This window comes from Aplidium turbinatum, chromosome 5, assembly GCF_918807975.1.
Source record: "Aplidium turbinatum chromosome 5, kaAplTurb1.1, whole genome shotgun sequence".
Lineage (NCBI taxonomy): Eukaryota > Metazoa > Chordata > Ascidiacea > Aplousobranchia > Polyclinidae > Aplidium > Aplidium turbinatum.
The window spans coordinates 28970014-28992679 of record NC_137476.1 but is presented as its reverse complement, the minus strand read 5'-3'; the positions used below and the strand labels follow the sequence as shown (position 1 = coordinate 28992679).

The 22666-nt window shown below is 36.7% G+C and overlaps 1 protein-coding gene across 1 annotated transcript in view; it reads left to right on the top strand.

Moving 5' to 3' along the window:
* The first annotated feature begins 1200 nt into the window (after positions 1–1200).
* The window catches only part of LOC145771106 (uncharacterized), a 48898-nt gene continuing 27432 nt past the window's right edge, over positions 1201–22666 (top strand). Inside the window, exons 1-12 of the mRNA XM_082582845.1 lie at positions 1201–1321; positions 1756–1864; positions 2709–2782; positions 3551–3699; positions 4355–4412; positions 5990–6052; positions 8895–9010; positions 12215–12317; positions 12729–12806; positions 13467–14041; positions 15558–15604; positions 16159–17040. Coding sequence (XP_082438971.1) covers positions 1220–1321; positions 1756–1864; positions 2709–2782; positions 3551–3699; positions 4355–4412; positions 5990–6052; positions 8895–9010; positions 12215–12317; positions 12729–12806; positions 13467–14041; positions 15558–15604; positions 16159–17040 — 2356 coding nt within the window. The 5' untranslated portion in view covers positions 1201–1219. The remainder of the gene's footprint in view (positions 1322–1755; positions 1865–2708; positions 2783–3550; positions 3700–4354; positions 4413–5989; positions 6053–8894; positions 9011–12214; positions 12318–12728; positions 12807–13466; positions 14042–15557; positions 15605–16158; positions 17041–22666) is intronic.

Sequence of the window (22666 nt, the reverse complement as noted above, 5' to 3'; positions counted from 1 at the left end):
GATTCTGCAAGATTGTTTTACTAACTTTTTGTATGACTTTTAAATGAATGTATATACATTGTATTATACAATAAGAGAATTATTGACACCCACTAGACTAGACAAATGTTTTTGAAATTTGAAAAGTAGATTTGAAATTTTGACATTTTTCACCAAAAAGGCACTTTATGAGCTACTTGCCCTCTTTACTCCAATTGTTTGATCAATGTCTTCTATTCTTGTTACTCTATCATGTTTTAATTAGAAGAAGTCACCAGAATTTGTACGACAACATTGTACGGAGTGATTGAACTTGTAAGTATTAAATTCTAAGATCAAGCTTTAAGTCAGGTTAAATAACATACCGGTAACGCTTTTAAAAGTTTCACATCTTTCTGTAAGGTAAAAAAATGTTTGTCAAACACTCCATGATACACTAATATAGTCAAGAACATAAACAGTGAATGAAACATGTGGTACACGGAATGGCCCATTTCGGTGAATCCGATTCGGTGAGTCCAATTCGGTGAGTCCGATTCCCTATTCGGTGATTTTTTGAATTTTTTTAAAAATTATCGGGTACCGTAGCCTAATTGTCATTGGCGTTTAAGGGTTAGAGGTTAGGGGTCAGGAGTTAGGAACTCACCGAATCGGACTCACCGAATAGTAGCAGACCCTGTGGTACATACTTTCACTGGGTGATCCAGCATTGTCCATGCCTGCTATAAATGTATGGTATGAAGTCATATGGTACCTATATTATACATCTGGATACATTTTTCACACCACTCTGTCTAGTTAACTCCTTCATGCCGGAATTAAGATCCAATGGTATAGAATGTTTGCTTGTCTGAAACTGTTTAAATCGACATAAAAAACAACTTCTGGGTGTTCAAAAATAATTGTTTACTCTGGGGGGGATTTTAACCTTTATACCGATTTCAATGCAATCAGCAACAAAGAAATGAAGCAATTTACAGTGCAGCTTCAAACTGATACAAGTAGGCTATGGTATGTCTAATTATATTCCAAAACATGTTTGGTTGTTTGAAACTGCTTTAACTGACCACTTTTGAAAAATGATTGTTTACTTTTGTAGAGATTTTCCTGTCTGTACCAAATTCTATGTTTGGCCCATGTAATTTCTCCCTGCAAGTGTTTGAGTAAAATTTTGTACTTTTGCATTTAGTTCAATTGATTTGTGTTCAATTCTGCAGAGTTTAGCTTGGTATATAATTCAATGGCTGATGAGGCAATAATAGATGCATTCATTGATGGTGTTGAAAATCTTTACACTAAACTCGCACAAGAAGGAGAAGATGGATTTGGAACTGAGTTCAAGGTTAGTAGTAAACTATTAGGTTGGCATATATTGTCCTTATAATTTTTGTCAACTTTTCCAACATAATTGGTCATGGCTAACATGTCATTAGTTCTTGTGTTTTATAAAACTCTACAACATCTGTCTTACAGCCCACTTTTGTTGCATATCTTTGATTTGCAAACTTCAGTTGGCCTATCTATAGCACCCATTAATTATTGAATTGTAAAACGTGATTACATTGCTGTAAAACTAGTATTGGTAACTGATTTTTTTTTCAAAAGAAGTTGCTAGTTTGTAACATAGCATACTGCTACTATCTATAAAACAGATGATATGTATCATGTTTTCAAATGAAAGTTATAAAACAGTCCCTTGTGAGCTGCATGCTTTATTTTCATCAGTTTGTTTATTTTATGCTTGTTGGTTTATGTCGAGTTTGTATTACATTACAGGAAATTAAAAAGATGTCAATGGCATTGAAGCAAAATCCTAGCCATAAGTCAAACGTAGGAGAGCATATTGACAATAAAAAGAAGAATCGTTATAAAGATATACTACCTTGTGAGCACGTTTATGCCTAAATTATTGCTGGAATATTATATGTTTGATTGGTGTATTTTGTAGTGTAATTTTGTAACAACATAACAGTAAAGACACAATATGCATCAGAATCATATATACTTGAATGAATCAACAAAAAATGGATAAGTCATCAAAAATGATACCGTAATCTAAATAAAGGTATTGTTCTGCAAACTGCATTTTTTTCAATTAAATGACAACGAGAAGCTGCAAAGTGACCATGAAAGTTTTCCAGTCAAACAAACACTGTTTAATAATAATTACCTTGTTTGAGTTGACTTATAAAAGCATTGCTACAGTTGTCTTGAATGCATGATTACAGGCCATGACTTGCCTTATTTTTCGGACAAATTCCTAAGCTTACAGATATAGGGATTTAAAATACACAAGAGAGACACATCTACACAACTGTATTAAGTGGTGACTAAATATTAAAATATGTCAGGAGTGTAATGGTTGTAATAAAAAAGTAGAAGTCTATGCTCTTATTTCTTAAATTCCGATTTCATTCATATTCATTTGACATCATCGTTATGACTTCCTGGTAAGTAGACCGGATGTGTAACCTTATATATTATTATATACACACACACACACATTAAACATCATAATTCCTTTGCTAGGCACTTTAAAAATCAAGGTGACGATTTCAAAGTTGTATTGTATATACAAAAAAAGTTTTATATTATACAGTAACTAAAAATATCATTATTTTTTCCACTTCTGTCGATATCAAAAGCATCTTGATTTTGCTTTTAAGTCCTTACCTGTTTTTTCTGTTGTCAATTGTTTTTTGAAAATTACTTCTACACACTGTTTGCAGTTGACTCCTGCCGTGTGAAGCTTCCTTTGTCAGGAGGACATACCTCTGATTACATCAATGCCAGTATTGTTGAGGTGAATTCGCTTTGTTACATGTATATTATATACTTGTTAAAGTGTATGTAAAAACGTTTACTTTTCAAAGTTTTTGAAGTGTGAACAATGGCTTATTTCGTAGCATTTGTCTTTTTGTGAGAGAGATGCAAGCAGAAATATTAATGCACTCTGAGACTACTTAACGGAAAATTGCTTACAGAAGAGTTTTTGTGATTTTTATTTTTTTGAAAAACTAAAGCAAGATTTCTGTGTTCATTCTTTCCTCCATACTTCAGTCTATTAATTGTGGCTGTGCAATTTTAAAATAGTGGTGAGTTCACTGTTTTATCGATGTATATTTTAAACCTTTGGGTTTTGCTATCCTTCCCTTTTGTTGGTGTCAAATTCATATGATTACTTTGCCGTTCTGTACATGTTTGCGCCAGCAGCAAAAAAAATATATATATAATAAATGAAATTAACTGTTTTATTGTCTACTCCGCAGTTGTCAGAAGAAACAGTTTACTGTTAAAACTCGCTCTAAACTCATGAGGTGTGTGGTTTCTGTCAGATTCTGAATGTTAGGCAATGAAAGAGTAGCAGTAGCATTTCAAAGTATCAGTATTGAGCAGAAATCCACTTTACACCCAAGTCATAGCCTTCTTAGTTTATGGCATTTTTGAACTATTTTCATTGATGTTATAACACTCTAGCTTGAATTGTATGCACGAAAATAGTAAACATGTAAACAGAATGCATAATAACTGGCACGTTTTAATTTCTTAAAACTGTCTATATTTTTTTCAGGGTGCAAACGGTACCCCAAGTTACATCGCATCTCAGGGTCCATTACCTCATACAACAATTGACTTCTGGCGAATGATCTGGGGCTGCAATGTCAAGCTTATCATCATGGTTTGCCGAGAAGTGGAACTTGGCAAGAGAAAATGCGAAAAGTGAGAACTAGCAGTTTGCTACAACTTTTTTTGTTATACTTAAGTGGTGAAATGGGAGGCTGTTAAATGAAGGCATAAAATTAACAAATGGTTTGTTTGCAGCAGTAGTGCTATGTACATAGAAGGTGAATAGAAATTCCAGGTATCAGCAAGGCCAAAATGACGTTTTTGTTGCTGCATCAGCATTCTCGACGAAAATCGCTTCATGTTTTATTAAGTTTTATTACAAATGTATACAGTATGCTCAATTTTTTGTATTTACCTGCAAATGCCTAACTTTTAGTAATGCAACATCGCAGCTTACTATATGTATAGCACAAGTAGAGTTTTGAAAGCCGTATATTCAGGTAAAAGAGCTCCGTTAAGGCAAAAATGTTTTTTTTTCACTTTGCCACTCTTACGGGAAACTTTACTAAAGCAATGTTCAGGTCGGAAAATACATTTCTAAGGCGATACGTTTCGATTAGTTTATTTTATTTATCTCAAGACTCAGTTCATTTTATTTGCTTTTGTTAGCAAAGAACAAATATCACATTTATACAGTATTATATTACATATTATGCAGTACAATTATACATCAAAATTTCAGTTTGCACAAGACTTTTCACAGGCTTTGGTATAACTGGTAATGCAGTTTGGTTTCAACACTTTCCAGGTACTGGGCCGGTACTGACACCAACCAAGCCGTATTTGGTGACATTTCTGTGACTATGGTAGGCATGTCATTACAATTATATGCATGGTTTGTGGGGTTGGGTCCACGTCTTTTAGGCGCTGGTCACATAGGCGCGCACTTTGTAGCGTCTGGATATTTAGGTGCGGAGCACTGTGGCGCCCGTTCACTTAGGTGCTATTCCTAGTAAAGTCTGCAGATTGTATCAGATTGGCAGGTAGGGCAATGTTTTTCTCACAAAATGTTATATTGAACTGAAACATATGTTGGTTTGTTAATGCGTGTGTGGAGATGAGGTGCGAGACAGCGTTCTACTACTCTTGATACTAGCACATCTCCACAGGACATTTGCTATGCATCCTGAACACAGGTTGCAGCCAGATGGAACCTTGCTTAATCTGTTATCTTTCACAATTACTTCTACTCGGGATGGATTGGTCGTGTGGCGAGTACGTATGAGACAACGCTCTACTACATGAATACATTTCTATAGGGCATAGAACCCTGGCTACAAGTTGCAAGCATAATGGTGCGACTTTGCTCGTTATTAAACCTAGTCGGAGTTTTGACGGAAAACTAAGTTACTCTTCACTCAAGCTTACTTCCCGCTTCCTTGAATATAGGCTACGTTATATTTTTTACTGATGTTTTGTGTAGTCATTATTTGACTCACTAAAAGTTAATTTAGTCATGTTGGGAAACTTGAATAATTTATTGATAAAGCTTTCGCCGACGCAAACCTGGACTAGCAACAAATAAATGCCGAACACGCGCATTAAAACACAATATATTTTTCTGTTCAATATAACATTTTGTGTGAAAAGCATTGCCGGTTTAAGCAGCTTCACTCACGGAAGCCATGACATATTTTTTTGTTCAATATAATATAACATTTTGTGTGAAAAGCATTGCCCTACCTGCCAAGCTGATACAATCTGCAGACTTTACTAGGAATAGCACCTAAATGAACGGGCGCCACACGGCCACAGTGCTCCGTGCCTAAATATCCAAACGCCACAGTGTGCGCGTCTATTTGACTGGCGCCTAACTGTCTGCGCCTACTTGCTCCCTGGTTTGTTACGTTGTTTTAAACTTACATTGCATTGCTGTGTCAGCAAGTGTTGGAATTACTGTTGTATCACCTTTTGTGATTTGCTGCATATGCACAGTTGAAGGATTTTTAGCTTTGGGATGTTTAATTTCCAATTTTAGTGTAATTTGATTTAATTGGACAATGGACATAGTTTAGTATTTCATCCATGCGATTATTTACTTATTTAGCCACAGCTGACTGCACTTACCATCAAATCTGAAACAAGATTAAACCAGCAAAAACCTGAATTGATTCAGCGCTTCACTTTTTGCAACAATATGTGTTTTTTTCTGTGCTTTTTGATCAGCTTGTTGAGGCAAAGCTTCGAAAAAAAGGACCTTGAACCTAAATATATATATCTATTTTGCATAGTCGTGAAGTGTCGCTTGCTATGGCTGCTGTGCCTAACGTTTTCTCATTGCAGTGTAATTCGTAATTCATACTTAGAGCGTTATTTTTCGTTGAAACGATGTATGGTCAATGTGAGTTTTCATTTCCGTTTCTACTTTGTGCCATTTTTTTAGGAATCTTGTGAGCAGTTTGATAAAGGATATGATAAACGAACTATCATCGCTAAGAAAGCCAGCGTAAGTAGAATTTATTTAATCTGGTACTGCAATAAATGTATGTATACTGTAGTAACATTCTTTCAAGTGAGTTTGTGAGATTTGTCATGACTTAAATTTCATTAGCGATCTGAATAAAGTACATAATAAAAATAACATTGTCCGTTTTTACACAGTGTAACATATGTCTAATTGTCTATTTAAGATTCGCATTGCTCTTAAGGGGACACTTCTGATGGAATATCAATTTCAGCACCGCCCTCAATAAATTGGTCAAAAAATGTGCTTAAATTGTAGAAAAACCCTACATTGTATATTAGGGTGTTTTTAATTTTCTCATATCGTAAGTTTGATTTGTACAGGGCACCAGGTCGTTACAATTGGTAAGAAAACAATGTCTTTCAAATTTCAAGAAATTATTTCAACATTTACAACTTGCGCAAGGAGGTTGAAAAATTTGCAAAATCAATAAAACAAGCAACTTTACAACACGCAACCAAATAACCAGCTTTATTCAGTACTTTTAATATGCACGCATTTCAGGCACGTTTATAGGATAACAAAGCAAATATAGCAACAAAGCAACTATTTCTCTAACAACCTTTACGCCGTGTTTCACCCATAACCGAGATGATCAGAAGCAGTGGCGTATTTAGAAAGCTTATTAGGGGGGGGGGGAGTGCAATACATTGTGTCAGTCAGCCGTGTAGCGGTCCAGAATCTAATAATAATGTGATGTCGACAGGCTAAATTCAAGAGTTGTTCCTTGAGAGAAGCTTCGATCAAAACACGGACTCCGTTCTGCCAGCCAGTGTTGACACTGGTTGTGTCGAAACACATTGCACGTACAAGATCCGCTATGCCCCAACTACTGTATATATTTCGGAGACCACTGCTTCAGCTTCGACGATTGATTTTCCCGATTCTAGTTTTGGTACAGCCAGATTGCCAGAAGTTTCGTAACGTCTTTGCCAGACACTAAAATTGGCAAACGGTCTACTTTGATGTGATTGTATTGCTCATAATCACCCATGATCTTCCCATCCCAATGCATAGTCAGTGGGGTGCAAGGGTCAAAAGCCTCCCTAATTTCGTCCGACAGCTTTTGGCGATAGATCTGGCGAGCTTTGTAAATTGAACTTGGGCTAATCATCAGATCACCGGTTGGATGAAGCAATCGCTTGGACACCGCCAGTGCATTTAAAATATGAACGGCCTTCCTCGAGGTAGTATTGGTCCTGTCCAAAGCTGCTGCTATCTCGGGGGTTACTACAGCAATTTTACCTCGTCGGAATTTCGGCAGACAGCTTGCAGCACTGGACTCAGGCTGTTCGGAGCACGTCGATCCACCAGCTGATGGATGACGCCCATCTCCAGACTTGTCGAGATTATCTTCTTGCTGAGTATCCATTTCTGAATCATTGGATTCCAGTATGGTTAAATTAGTAGATTCGGCAACACGAACTGCTTCCGCCTCAACTCGCTCTCTCTCCTTTAATGCTCTATTCCTCACTCGCTCGTCTCTCCTGCATAGAACCATATCAACGCCAACCATGGAACCTAGGCGCCCCTCTTCTCTCTGGGCAAGAAGGAACTGGCGATCTTCTTCTATGTTGATCTGTGATCCAATGATTTCTTTAAGTCTGTCCGTTTGATTAACTCAAGCGCACTCTTACGAGTTACGATTGATAGATTTTTTCAAGTTTTGCCATTTCTGGTGTATTTTTTTCACCTGATTAATCACATGGTTTTGATGGCGTGTTGGAATTCGTGCTCGTCTCCAAATAGGCAAAAGCAAACTGAAATAAATGCAACAACACAACAGACTTGACAGTGTAATTTTTGTAGTTTTACGAGGTGTTGCAATTGTGACGTAACAATGCTTTATTTGTTCTGTGAAATGACGTAGCCTACAAGTACCGGTAATTGCTTATATTCCGCTGCTAGATTATAGGCTAAACAACCTAAACTTTAGCTTCCTTGCGCAAGTAGTAAATGTCGACGGATTTCAACAAAAATTTGCCAAAAGGATTTTTTTACTAAAAGGAAATGAACACCACCCTGTACATTAATATTAACAATGGTTAAAATTTTGCGTATTACGCTAAAAACACCCTATTGTATATTTTTGGAAAGGGTATCAAAATATGGTACTCAAATAGATGAAAAACGTTTTTGTGAAACAAAAATGTTAAAGAAATGCAGAAGTTTTTTCCATTTTTTTTTTACCGCTGGTAAAAAAATTAATGACTTTTGAATTTATGTAGTAAAAAAACTTGCTATGTTTGCAGTTGTTTTTCAACTACACAGAAATAGCAAAAATCCTTTCATCGATAACTTCTCCAGTATGTATTGATTATGCCTGCAAAATTTCATGCCATTCTGACAAGAAATAAATGAGTAGTTGAAAACATCAACATTCTGCTTTTAGATACAAAAAATTGTTTTGATATAAAAAAATTATTTCCATGAGGATAGGAGTGTCCCCTTAACGCTTTACAAAGCAGAAAGTCTCAGTGCAGCGGCACAGGGATACAACATGACACATGATTTTTCTTGAGTTCAGTTTATTAATTCTGAGTGTTACGTGAAGATGAAATTCAGTGCCATTGCATATGGTCATTTAACTCGGCGAGGTATTGAACTCACGTCTCCTGCGCGCATCTGTCAACTATTGAGCTAATAATATTAAATCATGCTCTGGGCATTTTTAAGGATGGTAATTGTAATAGGGAAAAAAGATCGGTACAAAAATGGCGATATAATATGTAGTATTAGTAACTACTTACAAACTGACTCTGCAGTATCAAAGTTCACAGAAACCGGTGACCGTTTTTTGTCAAATCAGTTTTGCCTTGCACAGGAAACAAGAACAATACACCAACTTCACTACACAGCATGGCCAGACCATGGTGTCCCTCGAACCCGTGATGAGATTCTCAGCATGATCTCTGTCGCTAGGAGCTTGCAAGATTACAGGCGAGATGTGTGCTGTATTTATTGATACAATGCTAGAGCAACAATACACGCTGCAAGATACCGCAGGTTTTAAACCAACTCAAAATAAACATTATTGATAGCAAATGAGGAGAAAAAGCGCACGCTTTGTCTTTGAGAGTACTGTATTTTCTTTTGTGCTGTTCGAGTTAATTATATCATTATGTAACAAATTTTTAAAAAGTTTTTGTTTATCTTTTTATTGTTTCTGGATGATTTCGAGGAGCTGATTCCAAAAATGCAATTAGTTTTTTTCTATCATTGATCGTTAACTGTCAGAAAGCCAGTTTATGTAAATGGTTGTGCTCTAAGCCAACTTGAACACTCTCTCAGCATTAATGTTGTGAAAATCGTGGTTTCTTTAGCGTAGTTTGAAGAAAATGTCTCAAACAAATTTGATAAATTGAAAGGTGTCGGAAACAAAACTTTTAAACCCTCTGGTAAGCTATAAGCTACCGTAGCAGCGCTACTGCATTTTGACAACTTGTTAGTGTATCTTTCGTGATATAAAAGCCGCAATGGTTGGGATACAATGCCAAAATTCACCCGATTGTTATTTATGTTTGTGAATATGATGTTGGTGGGAAAGCACATTTTACAAAAAGTATTGAAAGAAGTAAGCACGTCTACTAGACACTTAGACAGCATATAAACTGTTTTTGGGATGCCCTTTTGGAGACCAGGACAAGGCCTGCTGGGCTCCCCAATGAGTCCCCATGTAGTTGGTGGCAGCTGTGGTATAGATCTAATCTTAAAGGTTGGCGAAGGCTTCTAGAAGAGCTTTGTCATTTGCAAAATAACAATATAGGAATAGGCACGTGGACTTGTTTGTTTACTTGGGTGTAGTTCAAGACCTTGGCTATTGCAAAGATGTCAATGGTTTGATTAATGTTGGAATAGAACATGACTCCACTCAGTGGTAACTTTTTATGGACAGTTTCACCAAAAGCCTTGAAGCAGTTTTAGTTCATCTTGGGAGTAAACATCCGTCAATTTCTCTCGTTTGCTCAATCCGAATTCAAGGCGACTGCAAAAATGTCGAGCAACTATTGCTGAAACTAAACTGTAGGCTACTTAGTTTAATAAGTATGTTTGTGTTTTTTTAAGATGTTGGGGCTCTTGTTGGGCCTACAAGGTAGACTACATAGACCACAGATAGGCATACTCGTGTTTTCTTTGGTTGTGGAACAACGATGCTGATAGAGAGCCCTACTATAAGATCCAATGGGCCCCTAGGGAAAAACTGACTCCAGGAAAGTACAATGAGCCGCTTGTAAGCCTTCCAAAATTTTTGTTACCGCCTCTTCATGCAACAATACGTTTAGTAAAGCAATTTGTTGAAGCTTTGGATTTTAAGAAGTTTTTCAGAAAATCAAAACAATAGTTCCCTTTTTGAGGTGTGAATGATGTTTTTTTTTTCAGGAAATAATATAATATAGATCAAAATTACAAAGAGATAGATAGGCGACTGATACTGATCACAAGTTACCAAAAGATAGGATGCCGCATGTCTAAACTTAATTTTCTATACTTCCATCTTGATTTCGTTCAAGAAACGTTTAGGGACTTGAGTGAGAAACAAAACGAGAGTATTCACCATCTGGGTTTTTTTTCGCTTATTTATCGGTCATTGACCGATTTTTTAGCAGAATGTCCGAAAAAAATATAGTCAATTCGGTCAAAATGTCCGAAAAAATATATAGTCAATTGACTAATGACTATATAATGACCAAAAATGACTAAAAATGACCGAAATAAATAAAATTGACCGAATTTTTTCAAGTTTTAAATATTAAATCACCACGATGTTCACTGTTCAGCCAATGCAAGACGGTGTCAGGGCTACTTGGGCAGTGCAATTATGGACGATTGCATGTAGTTTTTGATGAGGAAAGATACATTTGGTCAAAAAAGGAAAGCTCGTTCAACAGTAGCCTACGTTTTGAAGTCCGTAAATCTTTGAAATGAATGTGTTTTGTTAGTTTTAAGACCTGTGATTAACAAATTGCTGTTTAATTGTGATTGTCGTGTTCAAACAGACCTAGCAGAAGATCACCAAGAGTTAATCTCTATTACCTGAGCAGCATGGGAAGTATAAACATAACAATCGATATAGATTATCGGAAACAGCAAAAAGTGTAATTATATCAAAAAGCATCCATGATACAAAAACTAAGATGATTTACGAACTCAGCGCCCCAAAAAAACATTAAGGAGCATAAAAAAATGACTTGAACAAACATAGTGTTACGTAATGTTATGTTTCTCTAACTTTCTCACCACTTTCTTGACAAGCTGGAAGCGGAAGGGTTAAGCATATTTCTTTGAAGCTTGAAAGTGAGAAAGGTATTTTAAAAACTATTCTATAGATTGACGATTGTTGTTTAACGTATCGATCATTGTTTGAGAATATTTCTCATTTTTCTGTGGCCTAGCATAATCAAAAACATGATTTTAAGTTTTTAACGTATAATGCCAGATTTAAACTTTCTGCAAAAACTTATTGCCAACTCTAATAGTTGAGTAAAACCTAAAAAAGTGGTAATTTACAAAACAGAAAACTTTTTATAGATTTTACCTAGCAATGAAGAAAAGCACAAGCATAATAGAAGGAAGTCCGTTTTAACTATAGTCATATACACAGGCCGTGCTAACTTCAAATTTGACTGATCCGCATATTCGCTGACATAAGTTGCTGGTCTGAGTAGTAGCAGAACTTAATGAGCATATTCGTTGTGTATACTTTATGGGATTTTGGGTCACTTTTGTGCTACTGTTACCATGCAAACATTGATCTACCGACCGTAGCTTTCAGAACTTGTCCTCGAAATCTGACAAGCATCTGGTGACAGAAAAATACTTGTATTTTTTTAAAGTTATATCAGGAATTTTGCAGAGATTCGAGAGTCAGTTATCTCACCTTGGTATTTGCTTATAACTATCATCTTGAAGATATAAATCACATTTAGCCTTAGAGTTGGAAATCAAAGTTACATCAGCTTCGAGTCATTGAAGATTCGCACCCCAGACAGCAAAATCCGTCATTTTTACATTGATTCAACGTCTGCAGACGTTGAATCAATGTAAAAATGACGGATTTTACTGTCTGGGACGTTGGCAGGGCCTGTGTATGTATAGGTCGCTGTGACGTTAACGTTTTTCAATGTTATTTTATGTTTATTTTAGTTGTGACTACGAGACTCCATTATGCGTACACTGTAGCGCCGGTTGCGGCCGCACTGGGGCTGTTCTCGTCATCGACTATTTTAGAAACCTGCTGCACCACAAGGTAATGTCCAACCGCTCCTTTTGTATGATTTTTCCTTTTCGCTGATGAGCTTAATTTTTTAGGTTTTGTCTTTTACTGAAAAACACGAAATTGTTTTATGCGCGCTTGGGTTGCATTCAGCGCGTTTCGAATAGATGTTTAGCTTATCAGGGTAGGCCTAGTCAAACGTTTTTTCTGTGCAAAGAAAGGTATTTTGAAAAGAACTAACACTAAGGAATTTTGTATTGACAGTAAACAAATTGTGTCGAACACCTCTGCTAGCACTGACCTTGTTTATTTATTTCTTACTTTGTTGTTTCTTTGAAGAAATTCTATTGCCATGGCAAACGTAACACTATGATTTATTTACGATTGGTATGCGGCGATTTTTACAATATGCTGTACTGCCATTGCTGTTTGTTTTCTGTTCAGAAATTGAAAAAGAATCTAAGAGTGTTTGATATTGTGACATTGATGAGGAAACAACGTCCTGCCATTGTGCAAACAAAGGTACAGTACACGGGACTGTAATTTCTTTATCGGCGTTTTTTTGTATTGAAAACATTTTAAGTTTGCCAGCGGCAAAAATTTTTTTTTTGCAAATGTTCGTTAAACATTGGTATTTAAATACAATTTTTGTTCGTTATATACTTATTATAATACTTGTCTTGACAAGTTGCGAAAAAAACTGTCTTCAAATATTCGTTGTAATGTTTTTCCTTGCTACTTGGGTTGATAAGAAAAAAGAAGAAAGATGCAGTGTGTGCTTCAATATTAAGTTAACCGTTATGTTTTTTCCAAGCAGCGTTATTATTTCTGGAGTAGAATTAAGACACACCTGTCCACTTCAAAGTTTCGTGAATGAGCCAAGGTCTTGTCCAGCAGTCAAAGTACCGAGTTGCGCTGCAGGAAATTTGTAGGATTAGCTTTCAACAGATTGATGATTGTAAAAAAAACACAACGGGTATACGTGGCTAGGTTGCATCTTTTACTCCAAACTTCAAATGGAGTGATAGATTGAATTTTGAAGTAGCTAATGGATTTTAAAGTTTAAATAACAAAAGGCCGTGTACTTGATTGCCTTTCTTGCACTTGAAATCACTGCGCTGTAATGGACGAGAGTAACGTCACGATGTAGGCAATTGTTGATACTTTCTGAATATTTTTTAGGATCAGTACGAATTTGTCCATTTGGCCGTATCGGAAATGTTCACAAAGTATATGATGGAAAAAGGCAAAACGCCATCTTCAAATTTATCTAAGGCATTGACAGCAACGAACTATGAAAATATTACCATAAAACCAAAAGAAAGTTCAAATCTGCCCGAATCTCAACAGCACGAGCCAAGAAAAACTTTGAACTTGACTAAGAATTACGAAAACGTTCCCGTAGAGCAATCTTTTCAAAAACAACCAAATGCTACATCTCGCTTCGATGAGCAACACCACCCTCCCCCTAAACCAATTCGAAGAGAGGGATCAATTCTAGCGCCCCGTCCTGTGTCAAGTCTTGAACCCCTGACTCGACGTCCCAGCGACGTCCCACATGCTTCTTATGTTGATTTGACAAGAAAACACTCTGACACCAAACGTCCCTCTGGGGGTACCGGAAGCCGCCCTTTCTACAATTCCCCCCCTGCAGACCTTCCTGTGAAGCCGTCAAAAATTGCAGCAAAGTCAAAAAGCTCTTTTGACCAGAAGCCGGTTACCCCTGTCCACGTTGTGAAACCTATTGCGAAACCAAGGTAAGCGTGTTTTTAACGCTAGACTTTTCAATCTGGAGTTTTTAGCTTAGTATCTAAATTTTCTAAAGCATTGCCCTACCTGTCATGCTGATATAATCTGCATACTTTACTAGTAATAGCACCTAAATGAATGGGCACCACAGTGCTTCGCACCTAAATGACCGGGCCCCACAGCCCACAGTGCTCCGCACCTAAATGTCCTGACGCCACAGTGTACGCGCCTATTTGACCGGCGCCTAACTGTTTGCACCTAAAAGACGTGGACCCTCTCATGCAGCCTGTGATTCTCATACGGGCATACGCCATGAGGGGATACCATTAGAAAATCAAACGTGAAACTTAAGATAGCAGTCTAGATATCTATTTTGTATGTTAATGATCTCTCACATCTGTGGTCTCCGCGTGTGTGCAACTGTGCATTCCCTATAATTAACCGTTACTTTCAACACACAGGATTGTGTTTTGTTTACAGTTTGTCAACAAATCACGTTAACCAAATAATATCTTAATACGTATGTGAACATACGATTTCATGAGTCAGTGATCATCTTGATGGTTTGTTTGTTGAGGTTAAGATCACTTTCAGTTTCTATAAGGTTCATATCATGTTTTTGCAAGTGTTTTGTATCTCCTATTGCATCGTTGATACCCATAATGTCGATGATCAATATTGGAAGCGATTAATCACGGTCGCACGTGCGACCGGCTTTTCCGTTCAATCGCGCATCAGCACGGATTGGCATCTGCAACGAGGGAGTTTGGCGGGATGAGAAGCAGACCATATATCAACGACTGTACTGTCGTTTTGTCCACCAAATAATATGAAGTAGCTCTGCGTGTCTCAGATGACAAAGGATAGGCTCTCTACCCCAAAAATTTTTTACGACAATGACTGTGTATCATGTATAATTGTATATTTCGAAAGAATGGTATTTCTGTGTATTGGCTTGTCAGTGTTAATTTCTTTAGTCTTTTGAATTCGCATCACAATTTTGTTAACACGTTAAATTATTTGACTATTAAGCTGTGTCGTGTGTTTACTAGTTTTTTTATGTGATGTGATGAAAACAAAATATCTTCAGTTTTGGTTTCTTGTCAACAAACTAGCAAAATCCCATCGAAGTTATAATCACTCAATGTTGACGAAATAACTGGCAAGATACCGCGTGCTATCACACATTGCTTAATTTTATTAAATGCTGCCAGAAAAGCTTTTATTCAGCCAATTCCTTCAAACTACTAATGTATAGCGTTTTTATTTGCTGTTGAATTTGTGAATTTGCACAACTGAAATAACACCACTGTATTAAGCGTTAAGTGATCGTTTTAAAATTTCTATTTCGATCACTAAATTTGCAGAAAAGCATGTCGGATTATTGTTTTGATTTTCTTGTTATTGTGTCTTTTAATGTTGCTGCTGGTATTTGATCAAAACCGCTAAGTAGCAAACTGATAAATGCAAATTGCTTGTAAATGGCAATACTGCCTACTGATTCACTTTGTTGCTTCTGTATAGATTGCCTGCAGCAAGCGTTCCCCGCCTGGAAACTAATTCAAATGCAGGTAACAGTTTGCCGTATTTCTTGCAATTTGTTTACGTAGGTCTGCTGTGAGAGTTTTAGTTATGGGCTTTCTTTTTTGAGTTCAGCAATCAGCATGCTACTAATGCGCAGGTTCATTGCTCGACTAAAACTACCCAGACAGCAAATCAGCCATTTTTTTACATTGATTCAACGTCTGCAGACGTTGGATTACTGTAAAAAATGGTTGATTTGCTGTCTGGGAACCCACTTAGTCATTTCAATAAATCAATCCATTTCTTTAAAATGATGAAATAGGGTACCGGTAGTGAAGTAGTTGGTCCTAGTGTTTGCACTTTTAAACTTTTCATGTGCAGTTCTACCGAAGTCTTGTTTCAAATGATATTTTTTCTTTGCTTTATCACTAATGTCTCATGCATAATATAGATTTGGTTTCAGCATTCTTTGCTTGTTTTTCATCATGTTTTTGTTTCTACAAGATAACACAAACCTGCATGAGTGCACCGTGCACGTGTAAATTAAACTTTATAAGAGTTATTGAGATTTATTTTGCTTACAACTCCTGGATATTTGTAGTGCCAAAGGCGAGAAAAAGTTCTGGAATTGCACCTGTGATTTCCGAATCCCTGCAAGCTCGCAAAGAGAGACTATGGTCTCAGGGGATGATGGCCGACGGGATGGGTTTGCAAAAAAACTCTCAGGTCTCTTTATCTGTTTTCGATCTCCGAGCCATTCAAGATTCGACTGTTCATAAAAAGAAAATAGCAAGAGCTAACTCCATTGACAATGACCTTGACGGCTTTAAATCACCTAAAAAAGTAAACATTCATGAGTTTATGCAGCCAGTTCCTTTCAACAGCAGAAACAAAATTCTGACTAAGACGCCTTTAATGCCACCAGCTAAGACAAAACCACCGGTGTTGCCAAAAAAGTGTTTCAACAGTGTTAGAGGACATAAAAATGCAATTGCCAGCAGTTCACCAAAAATCTTGGAACGGACTACTGACCCAAGTGTGCAGCCAACCGGTCTGCTAGCTTCGGTTACTCAAGATCCAAGAGTTTTGAATGTCACTACTGAGTCAAGTGTTTTGTCAAACAACACTTCCGTGTACACTCACATTCCCAGTAACAATCCTCAACCTATCAGTGCAAGCACTTACGACGTTTTGAATAGACCGGGAAATTTACTGAGTACAAGCTTATCTTCTACGAAAACTGAACAAGATAAAAATACTAAAGCACATGGAAGCACAATGGGCGGAACTGTTCCTGACAACGGAGCGCACTTGGAGCCTTCGTACTTATCTGGAAAACCTGTTAGCCCAGTTTCTTTTCGGTCATCCTTGGGTTCAAACACATCAAGTGTATTCGAAACATCACCTACATCAACAGCCCCTCCTAATGAAGCCAACTTGTATTCCTCCATTCCAGAACAAAAAGAAATAAAAAAAGTTACAGGTTTGAATTTAAATCACTAGTTTGCGTACTTTGAAGCATTTTAGGTGAGATTGTGGGGCATTTTCACCATTTAAATATTTTTGTCAAACAATTTATAAAGAAGCTTGATCAATGATCAATATGGCCTTCCTTGCAATCCTACCAAAAATGTTGGATAATAATCTCTCCAATAGAGGCAATCAACTATTGTTAATGAGAATCTAAATCTTATATCACAGATGGAATTAATCAATAAAGTTTCATTGAAAAGAAGCATAAAATGCTACGTTTCTGGAAACGTCATCAAATTAACAAATGCGCCATAATATCGCTTCCATCAAACTTGAAAAAATGATTGGAAAAGTCTAGCTTACACACCATACACTACTAAGTCTGCATAGTACGTAGTGTAGCCTATTTCTTCACAAAATGGCTATTCAGTATTCACTATTTTGTGAGTCCACTGCTCTTGCAAGCACTGTCTTGCAGAGCCATCAGATTCACATTTGTTATTTAATTTCAGTTATCAAAATCACTCATACTATTTTATTTCAATTCATAAGCTTCGCAATATTATTTTTATGTAAATTTATGCATGCCTTGTTTGAAACATGGTTTTCATTTATTTTCATGGGATCTTTGAGCAATGTTCTTTTACGCCTGAATATAAGTTTTCGGATAGTTTAGATTAGTGACTTTTTTGGTTGAAAGCTCTTAGTTGCTATGTCTGTGTTTAATCTTTTAGATTTTGTTTAAGGTAGAAATATAAGCGAAATCCATTCTTTCACGGTTAAAAGTAATTTCAAATGAAAAGTTTTTATCCTGAACAAAACATCGCAAATTTGTTCCACGGTTGGACTTAATATAACTAATCCAAATTATTTACAACTTTACGTGTCTTATTTTTTCAGTGCGAAGTATTTAAGTATTTAACTTGCCGTTTCCCGTCCTTATTTTCGATGAAACATTTTGAAAATAGTTATTTTCTAAAAGATTAAGTACCGTACCGTATTTTGAAAGCTTAATCCTGGCAGTTTCTTGAGAGCTTAACCTTGGCATACTTGTGGAGGCTTTGAACCACGGACGCAGTCCCGGTTGCAACTTTTGAAAAGGTACCATAAAAAAATCCCCTTTCAGCAATGATTTGACCAATCAGAGCGGTGCTGATCAGTGGAGCATGATAATCTTGAATTAAACTACAGTACAATTAAAATTAAGTGAGACTTTCGTATGCACCAACACCAATGGGCTGTTTAAACCATGATTAAACTGTGATTAACCAGGCAAGTTAAGTAACAGAGTTAATACAGCTCTGGAGTAGGTTTAAAGCTTGATTAACTTTCCAGCAAAGGTTTCTAGTACTGGTATTGTATTAGTTCTTGATAATTGCAACATCAGGCTACACCTTTTGAACTATGGAAGGTGTGATAGGATTAGAATGACCAAAATGTAATTGTAAAGGTTCTTCACTTTTCATGGACAGCAACTGATTTATAATTGTATATAAAATAGTTGAGGTTATGGGTTGCTTACCAAAATTTGGCTACTGTAGCCAGGGGTGCCGGAACAATTTTTGACCGGGGGGTGTAGGATTATGAAAAAAGGGCATTTTTGTTGCTGAAAGGCCAATTCTTTTAAAAGTTTTAAGATATAGCGATAATGCTCATCTATCAGCTCACTTATTGAGTAATGAACAAGTGTCCGGTATACAAAGAAAGGCATCATGCTTTGTTATAATGATGTAACCTACTGTGTTGCAGAATTTTGTGCCATGAATATTATTTTGAGGCAAAAATGAAAGATTATAATTAGGCTAAAAGCGAATAGCAGAAATTGTTATATTGCAATATGTGCAGTAGCTTACCGGCGCCCCTGATTGTAGCATATGCGCTGTTACTGATGGCTTGTTTGCGACCGTGCCAAATTTCTTTCAAATCAATAACTTACTTCGGTCTCAAGCACGTTTTAACGTTCGCGTTTTGTCGCTTCTACCCTTTTCTCGACCTTTGCTATGTTGACGTGTATTGTTTTGATATGATGGTCAGAAATAAAAACAACTGAACTGAACTGAACTTGTGGCTTTATACCGGTAATACATTGTCCCAGGCCTATAAAAAATTGTTTAACAAGCTGTTTTCGAATAAGGACCTTCTGCTGATCCTTCTTTTAGGATGAAACAGGCTGTAGAGGTTTTAGAGAGTATGATACCGTAATAACTATATTTGATATATTATATACATGTGACTGTCCATATTTTAGCATTCAATGATATGTTATACTCATACTACATTGTCCATTCCTAACCCTTTTGCTTGTCATCAATGTTTACCTAATCACAGTGACCATGCACACCTATCACTTTGTATTTTCATTACATGTATGGAATTCATGAATACCAGTGTGTACAATTAGATACAAAATAGTAATAACAACATGGTTGATGCAGTGAATGTAGTGGATTGTGCTGAACTTGATGCTGAAGACCTCACAAAGCGAAGTTTGGAAGCAAAGGTTTCGGTGCTTGCGAATTCCTCTCCGAACTAAACAGGACAACACCCTTCCCATTATAGTCGCAACTGCTTGTTTGCATAATTTTGCTGTTCGCCGTGGTGGGTTTTGAAGAATCTTCATCTCACGCCAACTCCTGCATAAGGAGCCAACAGCAACCCATGCCCACAGTTGGTGGAAACGCAATGAGATGGCAAATTATCAGTCAATACTTCTCAAGTAATCCGGTCTTGGAACTCATACACCAATCTTATCACCAGGAGGACATGGGTTGTCAATATTTTTAAACTAAAGTAATATTTTTAACGTAATCGATTGATTTTCACCCAGTGCTGTAAATGAGCCGGTTGCTGTTTTCTTTCATTGTACACCTGATGAGGAATCTGTGAGTAAATACTCAGCCAGCAAATCATTTTTTTACATTGATTCAACATTTACAGACGTTGAATCAATGTAAATAGTGGTTGATTTGCTGGCAGGGTAGTATCCTGAGGTACTAGTTTTTTCTGTCTGTTTTAATGAAGTTATGAAACCATGGCTACAGCTACCTGGTGTGTTTATTTCTAAATTGTTCTGTATGGATAACAATTACGAACAGTGAAAAGTTACAACCATTCAATTGTACATATACAAAATGTTATCACTAGGGCGATTTTTTGTAACTAAAATGACTTCAATTTTGCGAAAAAGTCACCAAAAAGTAACTTTATTCGAAAACAAGAAAGCGAAAGAAATGGCAGAAATTCCACATAAAAAAGCATCTAAATTGGTTTCAATTTGTACTCAAATCAGAATTACACATTCAAATTACACAATGTAATGTTTTACATTCTCTGGGAAGAAGTTTCTGTCAATCGAACACTTTATACAACTTAGCTGTTGCAGGGAAAACAGCAGGAAAAAACAAACACTCTAGCTGTTGCAGGGAAAACAATTGGTTAAATATAGTTAACACAATTTGTTTGATCGCAAAGATTCGAGTTTTCGGTAATACACGTGATACGAACAAGCATGGGTTCGTGCATATCTAAAATCCATACCATAGTAGAAGATATATTAAAAGTCTTGGCATTACATAAAATGTAAATTCATCTCTCCAGTAGCAATAAAAGATATATGATACAAATAGGGGAATTAGGCAAAAAAGTATGCAAAATAAAGTGACCTAACAAATGAAAAGTAATCTAAAAACACAAAAAGTGACTTTTGGTAACTTTATAATCTTAAACATTGACCCCACACAACCATGAAATTTTGGTAATACATTTCCTTTGTTAATTGGTACAACTATAGAAAAGTAACTTTGGTTACAAAAAATCGCCCTAGTTATCACACAAATACTTAAACAGAGTAGCAAAGCTCAAATTTGTTATTTTTTACATTGCTCGATTTGTGCCTGTATCAGTTGTTCAGCTAATTCAAATTTTCTTTTTCGGTGTCATTACTCTTTTGGGGTGGACCACCGCCAGTGGTGAAGCGTTCTTGGCGGGCCAAAGAGACCCTTTTTTTTGCTTGGGCCTTCATGTTTGTCCATAACCTTCGAAGCGTACCCTCTTCTCTAACTGCGAAGGTTGAGGCACCATTAAAATCTTTGGTGAGTTCCCGCCAGGCATCATTTTTGTTGTGTGTAGTCACACCATCAGTCTTCTTGCATTCAATAATATTGCGATATGTTGCAATGCAAGTGAGAAACAGATCTTTTTCGTGTGGAGAAAACTTTTGCGATCGTTGTTTTGACGCTTTATAAATGAATTAAATTTAACAGTCAAGAAAAAAATTTGAAATATTTGTTCTACACTGAAATACAAAACAGTAAAATAATGTAGTCAAATCATTTCAGAAAAATTTACATTAGCCCAATGTTTATGAAAATAAATTTCTAGTTGGCAGTTGTGTCTTGATGAAAAGCATTCCATTACCTCCACCTTAACATCTAGCCGCCTGAGTGGTGAGAGCGTCTGCTTGATAACTGTATGGTTCCTTCGCTGCTTCCAGTCATCTGTTGTGTTGCATGTGTAATCGCAGTGTACTGTATGTTGTCGCAATGGGCGTAAAATAAAACATGTTGTTTTTAACAAAGCCTGAGCACTACTGTAAACTGGTCTGGACAGTTTAGCACCCTGTAGTCTTGTAGTGGCATTGCCAGGAGTTTAAACAGCAAGGAGTCAATCCATGCAGATGGACCCCCTCCAGTGTGTTGACTTAGGCAACCCCAGTAACAGGTGGAGGCCTCCCTCAGAGAATTTTGAAAAAATTACATTAAATTTAGTTCATTCTGAGTATTTCGAGCACAAAATGGTCAAAAACAAGATAAACTTCTTTCAAAATGCGACGGTTTCTATCAGGGCCATTGAGAGAACCTTTCGGGCCCGGTACCAAGCAAAAATCCGGGCCCCCAAAGCTTTGAAAAGCAAAGCGACCTTGTACAACCGTGACACTTGAAATGCCCTTTCACAACTTCTTAAAAAGCATGAGAAATGGTTTGTTGATATTAGACTGTCATAACACCTAAGATTCACTTTCAAATTTCTGATGAACAACCTTGTAGCCTAACTGCATCTGCTAAATTCAGCTGATTTCAGGCTGCTTCTGCAATGTAGTGAAAGTTACGGCACACCAACTTCAGTAGTTAAAACCAGGGAGCACTTTAAAAAGGTGTTTTATTGGCACCTGACAAAAGGGCTGCTTAGTAGGCTACCTGGCTCACATATTACACCAGATATCATTTCGAGCAAATTTGTGAATACCGGTCCAGCTTACGTTTCTACCAAATAATTTATCAGCAAATATAACGCTTTTTGTCATTGCTATGAACAAACAATGTATGTAGGTACCTTTTTCTACCACTGAACCCCATTCTATAAAAACATAAGTACGGTACCATAATTTGATGATAGAGCCTAGTGATGGTTTATGTACGAACAGGCATGTTGTAGTTCAAATACTTCGTCATGAGCCATTTCATGTTGAGGGAGGTTGAGGCATTACATTTAAACAGCAAAATAGTCATCATGAGTCCAACAAGTCCTCACAGAAAAATTTGTAACCAACAGGGTTTTTAATGAATGCAGTTTCAAGCTAGGTTATGTTCATTGAAACATGTGACTGAGAGACAAAATAGTAAAAAGGAATCTGCAAT